Genomic DNA, 17,623 nt, shown 5'->3' with positions numbered 1-17,623 from the left:
CTATTTTGTGTCAATGTCTCTCGTCAAAGTGGTGGTTACAGGAGCAGGTGGCTGCCCCATCCAGGCTGCTGCCAATAGATAATCGACCAAAGGCCCCCCTCTGCAGGGCCACATTGATTTGGAAGGTGGGAAAGCTGGCCCCCTCATCACAGCACAAACTAATGTACTGCTCCTTCATGTAGTTTTTAGGGAATGGAGAGCAATGGCGGATCTAGAATTTGTCTAAATCAGGGGTTGCAAAGGGGCCATCATTTACAGGGAGGGGCCAATTATGTCCAACGTCCATGCTCACCTTTCATTTCCTGTTTACTGTTATATCAATACAAATATATTGAAATTTCTTCCTTGTTTAAGCACATTGTGGAAATCAAAAAAAGTGTAGAAAATAATATGTTTAGTTCAGTTAGTTTTAATGTTTCTGGTATATCTGATCAATATTCGTTTGAAGACCAGTTAGGAGTACTGAGATCCGTACGCTTTTTCCTACAGACAAGTCTACAGACCAACCTCATCACTCCATCCAAATGATGCCTCCTCCGCCCCCTTTACAACCCCCACAGACCCACTTGAAGCAGCCCCTTCCCCTCAAAGTACAAAGATTGGCGATGAGCGTTATCCCCTCATAGATCAAACGTGGCTGCCAAAGCTGTGGAGCAGCCCAGTGTGGTGGTTTTCTTCAGTCCTCACCATCCCCCCCCACCCCCTGCATCATCAACCGTCCCTCCGTGCGGACCCCGCCCTGACACCTGCTCCCACTGCGCTCATTTTGCCCGTGATTAAAATGTCAGCGTTCCCTCTGTTCAACACAGCACATTGGGGTCGTTAGACTGACCTGGCCGGAGCTTATCTTTGTTCCAAAAGTGGAAAATTACAAATTTCACAAGCATTTGTGTAAAAAAAAATGCTAACATATAAGACAGACCGTTGAAGCTTTAATTGCAGCTCAGTAAACACAAAATGATATCCTATATTTTCTGCGGTTACTGTCACCAGTGGTCATTTGGATTTGGTTATTAAGTGGGATCTGTTGATGAAGGCAGATTACTGCGAGGCAGAACTCCTGTCACAGTCATCGGACCATCTGTCCCGCCTCAGCCAATGACACTGGAATGATACTCTGCTGGCAATGCAAGACGCATGATAACGGGCCCTGTGCATCTCTGCTGCTGAGAAACAGATCCAGTGAGCAGTTTTTGTGTAGACAGAAATGACTCCCAATGTATCCCTGATGGGCTTAAAGCCTCCATCAGGGCAGAAAGGGCTAATGCTAGCACGATGAGTGCTTTGCTGAAGGTCTAAGAAGAGAAACTCGAACACAGCTTCCTGTTTTTTTCAGTGTTGTCATTGTGTGGCATGAAAGCGATGAGCACCCCAGTCGTGGCTTTTTCTTGCTGTTTCATGTTGCATTGTGTTAATTGGCTTCTCTCACCAGCTGGAAATAATGTTAATACACTGAGGAGAAGCTGCCACGCTAGCTTCCTGGAGCGCTTAAGTGTGCCAGGGCATCTTGCATGCATCCCATAGCTGGAAGTGAACTCTTTGATGTGATTGCTTCTGAGAAACGTCATCATTTATTGATGCCTCCATTAAAGTGGCATGGACGTCTGTGTGGAGTCGGGGAGGAGGAACAGGAGCTCACGAGCGAACAGCACAGAAAACGCCCTCGCTGTCCGCACCACCAGCTGTCGATTCATGTAGATTCATGTCAATTCATGTAGATTCATGAGGCTGTAGCGCTACACCCTTGATAATGCTTTTGATCAGGTTTCCGTGGTGGGTGAATGAAATTATGTCATGTGTGACGGCACTTAAAGGGATAGTTCAGCCAAAACTGAACATTCACTCATTGTCTACTCACCACTATCCACAAAACATCTTTTGGAGTTCCAGTGGTAAACAACGTTGCAGCCAAATCAAATACAATTGAAGTAAATCGGAACAGATTTTTCAAACATAAAAAAAAAAAAATTGCTCCATACTACTGTGGTGTCTTCAAATTGTCTGGAAACCCCCCGTTTATAAAACGTGTGGATGTATTGGCAATGTATGGGAACACATTGTCAAGACATCAGTTGTTCACACTATGAAACAAACAGACTTCTCTGTCGATTTTTGTTCATGCCACTTAGTGTGTTTCGGGGGTTCAGTGTTGATTTTTCATTCATGAATTCCAATTTGTCCAGAGAGTGAAAACATTAAATATTTAGAGCGTATGGCCTGTGAAGTCCCAACCCGATGTTCAGGAGTTTTGCACAGCAAATGTTCCTGTCCGACGACTTGTGTTCCCAAAATGACTGACGTGTTTTGAATTCTCTCAACAGGATATTTAAAATTGGTGTAATTAACAGTGGCATAATATGTGCCTTTATCTAATTGGTGTTTTCATTCCAGAATTCTGTGGTTTGAATAAAGTAATACCAAAGAAATGATTACAGTTAGGAAAAATTGCTTGATTTTGATAGAGATATTGCATTTTTATTTATTTTCATTAATTAATTAACGCAGCATCTGTATAATGTGGCTTGTATGATGTGTTTAAACAGCTTTTCAGTGGCATCACCCTGTCATCAATGTATTCAGCATCAATCTGTACAAGACGTGATGTCTAATAATACCTGATCTTGCTGTCTTCTCTCAGGGTCCTCCAGGGAAGTCAAGGCTCCCGCTGAGGTCTCTGAGCAAATGGTTCACAAGCTGAGAGGCAAGAATGAGTTTACTGTGCTGGTGACCCTCAAACAGGATCACCTCAACTCCGGGGTCATCCTCTCCATCCATCACTCCGAGCACAGGTATGATCGGTTCCTCTTTCACTGCACATTCTGTTTGAATGATGGTTTATTATTTACAGGAAGTGTATTCCAATAGTCATTTAGGATATAACGCTTGGATTTACCATATATCTAACTATATGGATGACATGACAGATTTACAGCTGAGACTGACCCACGATTGGTCACGAGCGTGTATCGGCACAACCTACATTCTAAATAACAGAAGTGCATACAGATGAAAAATATTGAATCAGTGTTATATAAAATACATACAAATGCATTTTGGAAATGGAAATATTGTGAAGAAGAACTATGGTCCAAAATGTCCCATGGAGTATTGTGAAGCTGTTTGTGAAAGCTGCACTGATAAGCCATGATTGAAGCTTATTTCTGTTTTGCCACGTCAGCAGTAATCTGTAATATGTGGATTGAAACCTGAATATTTGTATTCAATGAGCGTTGAGTTGCTTTACGCACCAGTCGAGTAAACAAAGCAAATCATCCTGTACGCCGGCGTATTATTCACAGGCCATCAACGATCCGAACATTGAGTCTGTAATCGTGGTTCGAAAACTAATGACGTACTGTATCTGCAGTTAGCATGCTAATGTTTTCCATCAGTTTGTGGCGGCTGAGCCGTTGGAGGATCAGCACCGAAATCTGAATTCCACATAATGCATCGATGGACCAGTTAGTGCATTAAAGTCAGCGCTGAGCGTGCGAGCTCAGAAGAATGTTAATGACTCTCCCCCCTCTGCTGATTAGCTTTCCCAGCCGTTCATATGTAACTAAGCAGCGCTGCATGACACAGCCAGGGCATTTACGGAGCCAGGATGAATGTGCATGCATGGCAGGGGGAGAGAGTACATCCATTAGATATGGTTTGCAGATTAATCAATTTTATTGCCTCACATGCATGAATGTGTATCGTATTCTTTCCTTTTTTTCGCCGGCAATAGTTTAAATAAGTCTTTGAAGGCAGATCGGATGGGTGTATATCGGCAGCTCTCTCCATCAGTGAAACTATGCAGGCTGAGTCTCACTGGTGTGGAGAAGAGGATTCTCTGTGAATACTAATACTCCAATGGAAAGAGTTGAACCTCTACATGTGGGCCATTATTCTGTATTACCGATGTTGCACCTAACAGCCATATAGTGCCATTATGCTTGACTACTGATGTGATTAAATTCTAAATGGTGTTGCAAATCTGGATGGATGTGAGTGTGCGCTGCCTGGAAATGAGGGATGTGCCGTCTCTCAACACAGTGCTGAGAGGAGCTCTGGGTTCAGACACTTAAATGGTGCCTGCAGGTTTCTGTGTCGACAGACCTAAGTATTTTGCTCCGACTATTGAGGCTATAAGGCTTCAATACATACTGTGCACTGTAGTTAACACCAACCCTGTCCTTGTGCGGCTGTTACTTGAAGCAGAATGCTGGTATTTTGTTGTTCTCCAGGTTTCTGGAGCTGGAGAGCAGTGGCCAGCGCAGCGAGGTGCGTCTTCACTACCGCACCAAAGGCCAGCAGGCCCACACTGAGGTGTTCCCTTACAGCCTGGCCGACGACCAGTGGCACAAGGTCTCTGTGGCCGTCAGTGCCTCTCACATCATACTGCATGTCGACTGCAATAGGTAAGAAGCCTGGGAATTTCTATCTAAAGTGTGTAGCAGTGAAGAGCAACTCCTCCTCTTTCACACATCCTAGTCTATGTCTCAAGGAGAAAAGTTTTTAAAACTCTAGTTGGTGCTTCTGAGGGAGATATGTGAAACCTGAGGTTTTCCCCTAAGTGATGCCGTTTGAGTCTGTGTCTTCTGGGGGCTGAAGTCAACGAGTTTAGAATGAAAAACATGGAGGTGTGTAGTGAAAAGAGAAATTGAGTTAACCCGACTTCCTTAGCTCTGCTTGAGGCGCACAGCTTAGTACTAACACACCTGAATCCCTGACCAAACTGCCAGTGTTCCAGTTAATATAGGTTATTGACAAAAAAGAATGAAAAACCCTATGTCCGATTTTTTCTTTTCCATATTGGTTTTAAATTCTTTTGAACATTACATATGTTTGGTTTTGAGAAGAATAGTATTAATGGGGGAGGTTCTCTGATGTCATGATTGATTAAAACTGAAAACAGTCAATGTCATTGTGTTAATGAGGGATGAGCCAATCCAATCCACTGGATTAGTATCAGCCACAGCATGACTGATCCGGTTTAAGTCCGGTTTCTATGTCAACATCATTATAAACATTCAGTGTTTTCACGTGTTTTCATTCATTCAATGGGGAAAGAGACACCAAAAACTTTATTAAGTTTTAATACATTTTCTATAAATCATTTTTTTTCCCAATTAGTCAACAAGTGAGAGGTACAGAATTTGGAAAAAGAGAACACTGGTATTTGTTATTGGCAAATAGCTGGATTGGTGTGTTCCTACTTTAAGTACCACATCATATCTTTTCACGAAGCTGTTGTTGGTCAGTAAGTTCTAAATGGAGAAGAAACACCACACACATATCACACATTCCTGTACATCCATACACATATGTTTAGGCGCTTTAATACAACAACTTTTCTGTCTCTGTTGCCAACGAAACAGTTGTTTGTGGTTACAGTTGCTTAAATGTTGGAGAGCCATTTCTACACATCCTTTTCACCAGACGTCATGCAGACTGGCCTTGGAACGGGTCAACAAATGTCAGCCAGCCCTCTTCACTACCCTTCTCTTTATCAGGGATCCATCGTATTGCTGTTATTAAGCCCCCTCATCCTTTCAGCTCTACTCGTTTACATTCAACTTATTACAGGCAGTATGAAGGCAGTATAAACCTGCCCTGGTGATTTTTATACAGAATACGCCCGTGTTCTCAATTCAGAGACGTGATATGTCAGCATCTGTCCGACCCTCCCTTCTCTCCCTTTTACAACGATCTGGATCTGTGATCATCTCCACTTCAAGCTTAGTGCCGCAAAAACAACAGCCCTCCATTTGTATCTTTTATACAGAACAGCATGGCAGAATAAAGGTGCGTAAGAGCTGGACAATAAAAAAGTATCAATAATGTATTGATATTTCCGCAAAATAAATGTCACTAATAGCCTTACTATAAAAGCTCAACAAACATCAATATAATGCTTATTCATTGTGTGAGGAGTTGTAACGCATTAACTGTTTATCCTAAGATTTGAAAAATGTTTTGTTGTTAAAAAGAAGAACCTTCACTCTGGAGCAAAAATTGGTCTTAAAACGTAAAAAAGATAATCATGACACATTTATGGTGATAAACCCTAACCCAGCGGTGGACAACCTGCGGCTCCGGAGCCGCATGCTGCTCTTCAGCCCCTCTGCAGTGGCTCCCTGTGCAGAGCATGTTGCGCAATGCGCATATTTTTCGCGAACGGTGAACTTAACGAATCAGTTCTTTCATATGATGAACGTGAGTGAACGTCACGTTCACATACATTTTTTAAACAATCATCTTAAATATCAGGCCATCATTAAATACCAGGAGCGGGTGAATGTGTGTGTGTGTGTGTGTGTGTGTGTGTGTGTGTGTGTGTCCGCGCTCCCGATGCTGTCTTACATGTATGTTTGATATGTGGCGAGGAATTACCAAACAATAAGAAATGTAATGTTGAAAGATATTTCCAAAGCAAGCACACAGCATCTGCTGAAAAGTACCAAGCTGGAGATGAGCAAAAAAAGCTGAGCTCTGTGTTTAATTTATTCCAAAGTATGCCCACACATTGTATTTTGTTCTCCAATTCATAAGAGTTTGGTGTTTTCCTATTTTGTAACAGGTAAAAATAGCACTTAAATGTCAACAGTTTTTTTTATTGTCGTTCTACTATTAAATAAATGCAACAAACTATAGTTTTTATTTATATTGTATAACTATATATATATATATATAACTTTATAACCTGTATTATCAAATATGTTGTGCGGCTCCAGGCAGATTTAATTTGGGGGAAGAGGGGGCAAAATGGCTCTTTCGATAGTAAAGGTTGCCTACCCCTGCTCTAACCCTAACCCTATTATCAATATGGAATAATTTAAATATCTAAAATATCTTTTTTATCTTGATATCCTTTTGGTCATATTGCCCAGCCATAAGTTGCATCAACCCCGTCTTGCAGGTGTATGACAAGGAAACGGAGTTAAATGAGGGCTGCCCGTCGCCTTTCTATTAGAAACAAAGAAATGACTATGATACTTCACGTTAAACATCTGTTACTACCTCTTGCAGGCGAGAGAGGCTGTGTGTGGACTGAATGACAGAGCTGAAAACAAAGCTTAATTTGGTGATTACTCTGTGTAATTGAGTGTATTGTTGTTGTTTAGCAGTTAAATGCTCGGCGCCACACTGCAGACTGTCGTGTCTCTGCTGACGGCAAGCGGCGTGGGTCACATGCACCCCGAGCAGACCAGCATCGCAGATGCATCTGCTGTAGGAAAGGGTTGTTACTGTTTATGTACGAGGATCTTCCTTGGCACAATGAATGAAGCAGACGGTAACACCATGTGTATCACGGAGAGCATGCGGCTATGTATAGCCTCCTCGGGAGAAAGAGTTAACAGAAAGATTTAACAGGGCAAGGCCTGCAGTGTGGGGGGGGACATGGTTGTTAGAAATCAGTGAAAAATGACGAGGGATGAATCGATGAGTAGAAACTTCCAGGGATTCCGCCAACAGCTCTGTGTGTGTGTGTTTTGCAGGATTTACGAGCGGGTGGTGGAAGCCCCGTACATGGACGTACCTGAGGATGCATCCTTCTGGCTCGGACAGAGAAACGCCGCTCACGGGTTCTTTAAGGTGAGCACAAAACGTTTCCTCCCTGAGTATGACTGTGGATGCACGTCCCTATCTGGGATATTAGAGAACAACAAATTATGCAGAATGGCGAGAACGAGTCATTTGTCGCAATCTCGGGTTTATGCTGTATCTTCTGCTTCTCCTTTGTTTGGCTTGTTTGGGTTTTATTTATTATAGCTGTTGTGTTTAATTGCATGCGTTTCTCAAGGCTTACCATTTTAATTTGAGGGTTGTTCGGCCCATCCTAGGAATTGACTTTTTTCTTCCTTTTGTCATTGTTGCTCCCTTTCCCTTAGTCTGCAGCTAAGCCCAGTGCAATTATCTCAGCAAGTCCCACAACGCTGATCTGGGAGAAATCATTAAATAGCCTCTGGACCATGCTCATTAAGCTTAGTCTATGGTATTGTTTATTAGACTGAGAGACATACTGTATTTTGCTTCTCCCAGACTGCTCCACACTCCCAAAATTTCCCACCTGGGGAGACATGTTCGGGGCAAAATGTCAACTCGCCAGCATCTATAACAATTTTAATCAGCGTCTCGCTCTGTGTTTGATGGTGTGTAGATGTGTACCTTCGTCTGTGTGTTGATGCTCTACACATTGTGTCGTGGCCGTTGAATTTCCTCTGTGTTAATTGGTAGATGAAAGAAGCCTCGGAGGTCACGACTAATCCTGTCACGTAGCGGCATCTCTCCCCGCTGCTCTGCGAAGCCCTGCTTAGTTGCTAGGACGCCACGTCTCCTTTAAAAACACACTGCTTCATTAGCACACATGCGCTCACACACACACAAACAGTACGATTGTATGTGGACGCTAGTGTGAGCGGAACCCGAGGACAATCTCAGCCGTGGCATTGTAAGTAAAGATTTTAATCAGAGCTCGCATGCCTGTACCTGTGCCTAACAACCTAATAAATACATATATATATATATATATATATATCTTTATAGTCTACACACACAGCTAAATTACTGTACTTTCATATGTAGTGACACATATGTTGAGTATCATGAGAGATCTGTCATTTACACTTGATTTGTAAGGTCATGTATCCCAATTATAAAAAAGCAGAAAACATTTTACATTTTGACGTAGGCAAAACTAAATGTAACAAGAAACATACAAACGAGAATTTGTTTCTCAGTCAGATTTCATTCCAACATTATTTACTTATAGCCTGGCTGGATATTTCCTCTCATCATTGTTTGCATCTTGTAGAAAATTAATAGAACTTCACCCAAAGTGATCCAGCTTCAATTCGGCCACTTCCTGTGTTGGACAAATTCATCATTTCCTGTGCAGATGGGGCGAGCGTCCACGTCCCACGTCTTACTGCCTGCGTGGTGCTATAACAGAAAGTCCCTGACACTGAAGGATCAGTCTCTCTTCTTTTCACTTGCCAGAAGGTGCAAAGCAAAGTCTGGCTACTGGTTGTTTAGATGGTGCTGCGCTAGAACACAGGCGCTGCTTAAAGTCAGTTCAATAATGTGATTCAATATCCCTTTGTTAAATGTTTAATCATCCATTTTTATTTTAAAAGATATTATTTTCATTATTTGTAAATTTGTATTATTCATCATGGGCGTATTTACAGACTTTTATCCAGGTAATAAACATATTATTCGATTTTCCGACTGTTTTCAAATCATTAAATCTAAGGATAAGAACAGAATAATTTTAAGCCAGTGAATTTGGTGGAAATAATGATTATCCATTTGTGAATACGAAATTTACCCCACAAGACGAGCAAGTTAATAACAAAATAAAATAATTATTGTTCCAATCAAAATATGTTATTAAATTCTTGCAGTTAATTTCAATATTATAATTTCTAATCAGTATGATTTTTTTAAACTGAGACCAGAAGGATTTGGAACATGTGCAATGAAAAAATGAATATATCACAGATTAAGATCATACCAGATTAGATACGGTGTGATACGACACAATACGACAAGAAATGATACGATACAATATGATGCGATGCAACGCATATTTCTATTGGTCCTCTGGCACAAGGAAGTAGCAGCGCATGGGAGAAATGTAGTTAATTATAAAAACATAAATATGGAATAAATTAGATAAAAATTGAAATACTGTATACAATATTAGGCGGTTTTGAATATGTGCAATATAAAGGTAAAAGGTGTGTGACTTGGACACAGAGAATGTAGTAGAGCCAAACAATCCCTTCAGAAATGTCCCCAAAAGCCTCTTGGCTGAATTTCGGTTCAATCCATCTTTTCCAATCCAATGCAATTAGGGATGAATAACTTTCCCCACACATCATATACATCTACGCTCGACCATTAGCTAGTGGATCATTAGAGGGGGGCTTATGACTGTCAATTATATGTAGCCGGGGTCAAATCTATAAAAAGAAAAGACTGACATCTCCCTACTTCTATTCAGCTCTGTATCAAGCCAGAGTCGCCATATGCTCACTTTACAGTGATCCAATCAAACCTAGAGGGGTTTCATTTAAATCCCTATAGCTAAACCTCACCCATTTATATTTCATTTCCCTCTGAAATACACAACACTACTGGAGCTAAAAGCATATATAGTAAAAGCACAGTAATAATTACAGTACAGATAAGGTGTTCTGTCGAGGCCTTGTGGGACCAGCGTGCGATGGCTGCAGATAAATATGAAGCTTTATAGTTTCATTACAAGTTGTGATAGACACGGCTCCTGTCCGCCTGCATTTCAGCGCGTCGCTGTGACCAATCAGCACATCATTTCGACAGGATTTTAAATTTACGGCCGGTAAATTGAAGTGGGAAGACAATTTAAAAAACAATTTCTCCTAAGTTGCCCCACTCCACTTCTGTAGGAGAAATACATGCACTCAAGAAAATGAAATAGGCCGGGTTGCCATGGCGACGTAGCATTTGTTTCGATGTGTGTGTTTGTGTGAGTTTGTGTTTGGACTTTGTACACAGGTGGAGAGGCTGCCGGTCAGGGACTTATGAACCAAATTTAATCTGTATCTTCTATTTCTGCTCATCAGAGGAGATTGGAGAAAAACAAAATATGATAAAAGTCCCATCTACCTGCAGGAACCTGCACGCCACTCGCTCTCTCCACTTCCTGCTGGTGTCCAGTTAGGAGATGATTCATCTCACAATTAACTTCTCCCTCCCTCGCTCCCAGACTGACTGCTGTGTCACTGTGCTCCGCTTTATGATGCGGCAGTTACCAAGGCTTCTCATAAACGGGGTTGTTGGTTTTGTGTTTGCTCGTCCGGCTCATCCTTGTGCTCCAAGTTATCTCATGTGGAAAATGCACCGCGGGCACGCTAAAGACACCACCCCACCCCTCTGGGTCCTTACCCACTTAGTACACATTAACATGCTCCATCTCATTTCTTATCACACTGCCTGCTCTCCGCTCGGTGTTATTCTCCGTCATTAAAAGGTCTGTTGTGTGTGTGTCTGTGTCCAGGGGGTGATGCAGGACGTGGAGATCGTGGTGATGCCACAGGGTTACATCTCCCAGTGTCCGGACCTGAACAGAAGTGAGTGCTCGCTCTAACTCTTACTTAACACACCCAAGGAGCATTTCGCTGAGTGGTTAATTTCATTTAAATTACCCCCCGGCACTTATTTTGTGAGGCTTTGATTTGTTTTTTATTTAAATTCTTGAAAGGCTCTTTACTCACTGGAGCAAAAACAGCTTTAAAAGTGCTTTGCAATTAAGAAGCAATTTTGCATCTAGAAACTTTGGATAATTTAGCAAATAGTCGATAAATCAGCAAGAGGGGGAGTTTCCTACTTTTTGCCTTGATGTCTTTTCCTTTGGATTCACTTGTACTGTACATTTCACAAATAATAAACCCTATTTAAATAGGACTTTTTCAAAACAGATGAAGATGCAAAATAAACTAATGAATATATTTGAACAAATTCAATTTTATATGTGCAAAAGGTATAATCTGTGGCTGTTGCAGGAACCAATCACACACACATATAACACATCTCAATTAGTTAATTAATGTATACCTTGGTTTACCATGATTTTAAGTTCTAATTAGTGAGACTCCTGAGAAGGTAAACATTTTGACATTGAGCTTTTTTTGTGATTCAGATATTTGTCAATGATTTCTACAAGTTGTCGCTCTTTTCCTCCAATCTTCTCCGTAAAAATTCCAATTTAATATAAAAAATCTAGATTTTGTTGTTGTTATCTTTCAATTTGAAGTGCTCATTCAACAACTTGACACATAACATGGGGCTGCCTTCGGTTCTGTACAATACACCTGCAATATAAGTTTCAGATATAGCGATCGCAAAGTTACAAAGTTTGATTTGTAATAATAACATCATTAGACAGCATCACATGCACTAAATGAGTCTGTCTCTTTTGTCTCAGCTTGCCCAACCTGCAATGATTTCCATGGACTTGTGCAGAAAATCATGGAGCTGCAGGACATCCTCGCTAAAACATCCAGCAAGGTAAAGTAGTGTGATGGGATCTGTCCCACTCAGTCACACTCATTTTCTATAAAACTGTGCTGTAGCCTAACAATCACAGCAACAGGCAGTCAGGGCCATATTAACAACAGGCGTAGGCAATTGTTGAAGTCTGTTGTGTTATGATGCAGAGAATGTGATTTTGTGTGTGTGTTTGTGTAAGACCTGTTCATTTTCTGCTACCACTAGATTACACTTGATGCTCTGATTTATATATGTTTATATAGACACACATATCAACACACTCATCCTCGTTCATCTTCTCTCCTTCTTGCTTTTGTTTTTGTTTTTTTCCCTTCTTTGGGTGGGGGGTGTCATGAGCAGCTGTCCAGGGCCGAGGAGAAGATGAATGGACTGGATGGCTGCTATTGTGAGAGAACCTGCAGTGTCAAGGGGGTCGTCTACAGGGAGGACGAGGGCTGGACAGATGGCTGCAGGAACTGCACATGCACGGTGGGGCGTCACACACACGATCGAACGTGTGCGTGTGTGTTTGTGTGTGTGTGCGTGTTTGAACACTAGGTACATGAGTGTGTATGTTAGAGTAATATAGAGCAAGGCTGGGAATTTTATTTGTACGTGTGCGTGTCTGAATTTTGGATTAATGTGCTTGTCATACTGTGTGTGTTTGTGTGATTGTATGTCTACAGGCATGTGAATGTGTCATAAAATAAATAGATGTGTGTGTCTGTGTATGAATGTGTGGGTAAATGTGATGTATGGGTGTGCATATGTTGTTGTGTTTGTGTCCTATGTGTCTGTGTGTCTGTGTCTGTGAGTTTTCGAAGAAAGAGAAAGGAGTAAATGCATTTTTCATCAAGTCTGCATCGCGGTGTGTTGTGTTTGTGTGCACGGCTCAGTTTGTGTGTATGTGACTGTCTACATCCAACACAGACACTGCTTCCATTGTTTTCATTGTCTTTTGGTTGTTTTGCACCCTTGTTCATCGAGTGTGTTGGGGGGGGTAGAGAGTGCAGGGGCCTCTTTGTCAACAGCTTGTATTTTCATTATTTCCTTGAGTTAGAGGAGGGTGGCCCCAGTTACCCGAAAAATCAAAAAGATAGTGTCTTAAAAACTTGTGCGACAGTGCTCAGGATTAGACATCAACACGTCAACCACGGTGCTTCGTGATGCTTGATCCTCTCATGGGCTTTGTGTTGCATAAGGTTTGAAAAATGGCCACAAAGACAATTAGAAGCGACCGGAGAGATCTGGGGCTTGTACCACATCAGCAAACAGATTTCACCCCCTGTCAGTCTCCTCAGCTTTTGGTACATGAAACTCATTCGCTGCAACTGAAGACCTCCGACCAGCCAATGAGGAGCCTTCGCGCACCGCTACCCATAGTGCAAAAAATAGGAAATCACATATATCTCAGTGCACCGCACCTAATTGCTCTTGACAGATGATAATTATCATCAGGGATTTGTTCTGCCCACTCATCCTATGAAATCGCTCCATCGCCAGGAACGGTGTGTTTCCATTCCTGGGCTGCAATTAAGAAATTAGATGGGATATGTTCCTTACCTTATGTCTGGCAATTAGCCGGGACCTTTAAAATTCAAAGGTCATGCAATAAGATGTTATCAATTATGTGCATAAGGTTCAGAGATGTTGCTGTCACAGAGCTTTCATCCGTGGAGGCACTGTTAATTATAGGCACAGCCGGGGAAGAGGAGATAACATTTAAGACTTTTCCATGTAGGAGTTCCGGTTGAAATCCGCTGCAGGTTATGAGCCAATTTACAACGGGGACTTCTATTTTAAAGAGTAAACACACCCTTGATTTTCTGATAGTATCCTCCTCTACAGCTACTCAGGCAAATATTTATATATGGGCCTTGTCACCCCAGCATTTGCAAAGGAAACATTTACCCCAAAATCAATGAGTTCTCATACAATTCCAGTTTGACGTGCACATTTGTACGACAACTAACTCTTGTTGCTGCACTGCACTGTAAAAACTTATGAGGGAACCAGATCCAAAATGAAAGAGGTTTTCATATTAATAGTCCTGCACCACTCAGTAATATGTAGCCTTGGTACAACCTACTTTAAGCTGCAGGCTGAGACTATATAAAGATGGATGACAAGTTTCCATGTCCTCTCACTATATAGAAATGAATCTAAAATATCCTGCATACTAACGCGTACATCTTGTGCATTTGAAGTCCAACCCACGCTGACCGATCACCTGTCATCATGACATTTCACAGCGTATCAATAGCATCAACTAATCTAATTTAGATCAATCTTATGAGAAGCATTTGAACAAACAGTGAGATAAGGACGACCTAAATTGACTGACACCATCTTTGAGAAGGATTTACATGATGTCTACGTTGACACTTTAGTTCGGTCCATGTCCCATCCATTATCATGGAGGAGGCATGAGTTACTGAGAGATGATCACTAAGCCACTGTATGTCACTAATTTTAATTTAATCAGATATGTACAACAAGGACTTTCGTGCTGATCGACTTTTTGAGAACAAAACATAATGGCAAAGAAACAATAGCATTCCAAATGAAAGAAAAGAGAATACAACAGCTGATGTGTTTTTCTCACTGTTGGATTGTGTTGCATGAATCTCATTCCTCTTAATTTGAAAATAAGAGCTGAATGCTGATCATGACAACAAATCTTCGGCACAGATGTCTGATGAAGATGGCTGGATTTCTAATTGGTGTTCACAGTGGCGAATAAAAGAATAAACTAGATGAGCTTCAGTTGTCGTTTAGTTGAATATATGAGTTTATTACATAAACACTGATCTGCTTACAGAGAATATTCTTGGTCCAACACATATGGCAGCAGTCAAACCCCAAAAACCTAATGGGGGGGGGGGGGGGGGGGGGGGGGGTAACAGTCTTATCACAACGCTAGGGAGAGGATGGCATAAAATATAAAACATCCTCATGTTCCAAGTCTTTAAGATTTCTCATACACAATATGAAAGGTCTTAAAAGATTAACAGTCACACATTTCCTGATAATCAATCAAAGTCAGTGACCTGTCTGCTATTTAACAGAATTTCTGTTTTTGTACAAGTGCTCTTGTACATATGATTCATCTTTGTTGAATATCTTCTGCAGGTGTCACTCACCTGGAGAATACACTATTTTTATAAACAACGTATATGCAAAAAAAATAAATCAAATCTTTACCAAAAGTCCACTTACCTGCCCTTTTGGGGTCTTCACCTGTGGTATTCTTTTTGATTTCTGTAATTTGAATTGACAAAATAAAATAGTTTTCATATATATACAGTATATTTCATGATGGCACCAGGTAGAAACATTAGGAAATAATATTTTATAAATAAACAAGCATCTTCAACAACTCAAAAAGGATTATCTGCCTAGATGATATCTTCTTTTGCAAATTCCAGATATTGGTGAAGCATCTAACGGTACCTTTTAAATAACTTGTTCCTCTCCCTCCTCCAGAACGGCACGGTGCAGTGCGAGGCCGTCTCCTGCCCCCCCCCTCAGTGCCCGGCTGCCACAGCGCCTGCCTACGTGAAGGGGGCCTGCTGCAAGGAGTGCCAGCGTGAGTGGAGTACCCTTAACCCCGTCACCCTCCCACACTCTCACCATCATGGACACGATTGTGCGCCAACACGTTCGCACCACAGCAGAAGCAACCTCCACCGCCGCCACCAGAGTTAGAGAACACATCACGCCTCCACAAGTGCTGCCTAACAATTGACCAGGGCTCTGCTGTGTTGCTAAGTAACCTCCTAACATGCCTCTTGAGATGGGTCCATCCTTTTTGCATATACATGGGCCGATCAATTATTCACTAGTGGGCTTCAAAAACACAGATGGCCGCCAGTCACACAGACGTGAGCCAATGGATCTGTGATGCCTGCGTGCGATGTTAAGTGGTTCCTGTTGGTGACGGACGTGACTGTGGGAAAAGCGAAAGAAGAAAGAGACGTTAAATGTTTGAAATGAGGATCGCTGGTCTTTTTAAATGTCCGTTTTTTAAAAACTTTTGAGCACAGGCGTCCTTGCTGGATAAATAATGCTGTTTCATCACATATCCACATCGAGGGTCTGTCTTTTTTTTCCCGTCACAGCAGTGAACTCCTATTAGCCTCATCACTGCGGCTCTCTGCATCTCCTATTCGTTCAATTCCCATCTCAATAAAAATAGATTTTAGGGGATATTAACTTTTCTCACCCCAATATTATTCTGATGTTGACCCAAATGAGATGTGATGTACTTGCTGTTAAAATGCAAAGAGAGTTGCCGGTCAACGTCATGAACAAAATCTAGCGTATATATATATATATATATATAAAGTAAAGGGGGAGTTATTATTTTGTACCGGTTTAAAATGAGTGATTTTATTAGCTGATCCTCTCGCCTACACACCATATGAATGATACAAATTTTAGCAGACTTTTGGGCATGCCGACTGTAAATATAGTAAATTATGTGTTTATAGTATTTATTTGCAGATTTGACTGAAGCCTCACTTTCTCACCATACACTCCCACACACGGTTGCCACTTCCCTCACGAAAGGAAATATCAGAAGAGATTTAACTCTTTATCAGAAAGACGCTGTTAGTCTCGGATTCTAATCAGCCGAGGTCGGCATCGCTTCCCCCGACCCGAGGGGTCACGGCTGCAACACAGGGGTTTAAAGTATGATGCGGGAATCTGCCGCCGTGTTAACACAAACATAAACACACGGCGGGTAATCCCCTTAAACTCGACACCCCTATGCTCACTTATCTCCAGCGAGGTAGACAAACACACACACACGGCTAATTACGTACGCTCTGGCTTTGTAGTGAAGAGGGCTGCAAGTTTCACCCCCCCCCCCCCCCGCTACAAAGACATGATTCACTCTCCAAATTGAAGCCTTATCTCGCAGCACAAGGCCTCGCAGGGAGGAGCTTCTGAGTAGTAGAGAAGTCCTTTGCTTTTATGATGCCCGGGTTTGTGATAGGGCCCAACCTGCAGTGTCAATCATCTCTTCCCCGGTATCGGTCGGAATCTGTCTGGCCCCAGCTTCTCATCGGATGCATTTTTCTGCCCTTTTTGTTGGTTCGGCTCCCGTCTAACATTTCTCTCTGCTCGCTCTCTCCTCACGTGTTAATTATCTCGTCACGACCTCGGTAGCGTCGCTCGTCTGGGTTTGATGATATGCTTGATCTGGTTTGACTTGATTTACCTCAGGAAAAAAGCTGAAAATATCAAGGACAGATTGTATCTTACAATTAAAAAGCACTGTTATATAAGATCCCTGGTGTTCATCCGGTGTTTGTGTCCGTTGAATAATTCCTTTACCTCATTTCTGGAAATGCAGAAGTACATGGACAACAGCACAACGTGGCTGGACACTGTACGCTCTCTATCTACTGCATGGCGCACTAGAAAAAAAGTCTCCTTCACGCGTGAACTTACATTAAACATAAATCTGTCCAAACGCACTCCCACTGACAATATATGGCACAATCACACAGCTGACATTACAGGCTACTGCTCAGTAAAGCATGTTTACACTCTTTACCGTGAAAACTCTGATATAAATCAAGTATAGTAGTAT

The 17,623-nt window shown here is 41.8% G+C and overlaps 1 protein-coding gene across 2 annotated transcripts in view; it reads left to right on the top strand.

The window, feature by feature from the left end:
• Positions 1-17,623, top strand: part of nell2a (neural EGFL like 2a) — an 81,762-nt gene that overhangs the window by 6,648 nt on the left and 57,491 nt on the right. For both annotated transcript variants that reach the window (XM_062390896.1, XM_062390895.1), the window contains exons 3-9: positions 2,639-2,789; positions 4,230-4,403; positions 7,485-7,581; positions 11,030-11,102; positions 11,957-12,039; positions 12,382-12,510; positions 15,508-15,610. In XM_062390896.1, the coding sequence (XP_062246880.1) occupies positions 2,639-2,789; positions 4,230-4,403; positions 7,485-7,581; positions 11,030-11,102; positions 11,957-12,039; positions 12,382-12,510; positions 15,508-15,610 (810 nt within the window). The remainder of the gene's footprint in view (positions 1-2,638; positions 2,790-4,229; positions 4,404-7,484; positions 7,582-11,029; positions 11,103-11,956; positions 12,040-12,381; positions 12,511-15,507; positions 15,611-17,623) is intronic.

This window comes from Platichthys flesus, chromosome 6, assembly GCF_949316205.1.
Source record: "Platichthys flesus chromosome 6, fPlaFle2.1, whole genome shotgun sequence".
Lineage (NCBI taxonomy): Eukaryota > Metazoa > Chordata > Actinopteri > Pleuronectiformes > Pleuronectidae > Platichthys > Platichthys flesus.
This window is presented reverse-complemented; position numbering and strand designations above follow the sequence as displayed.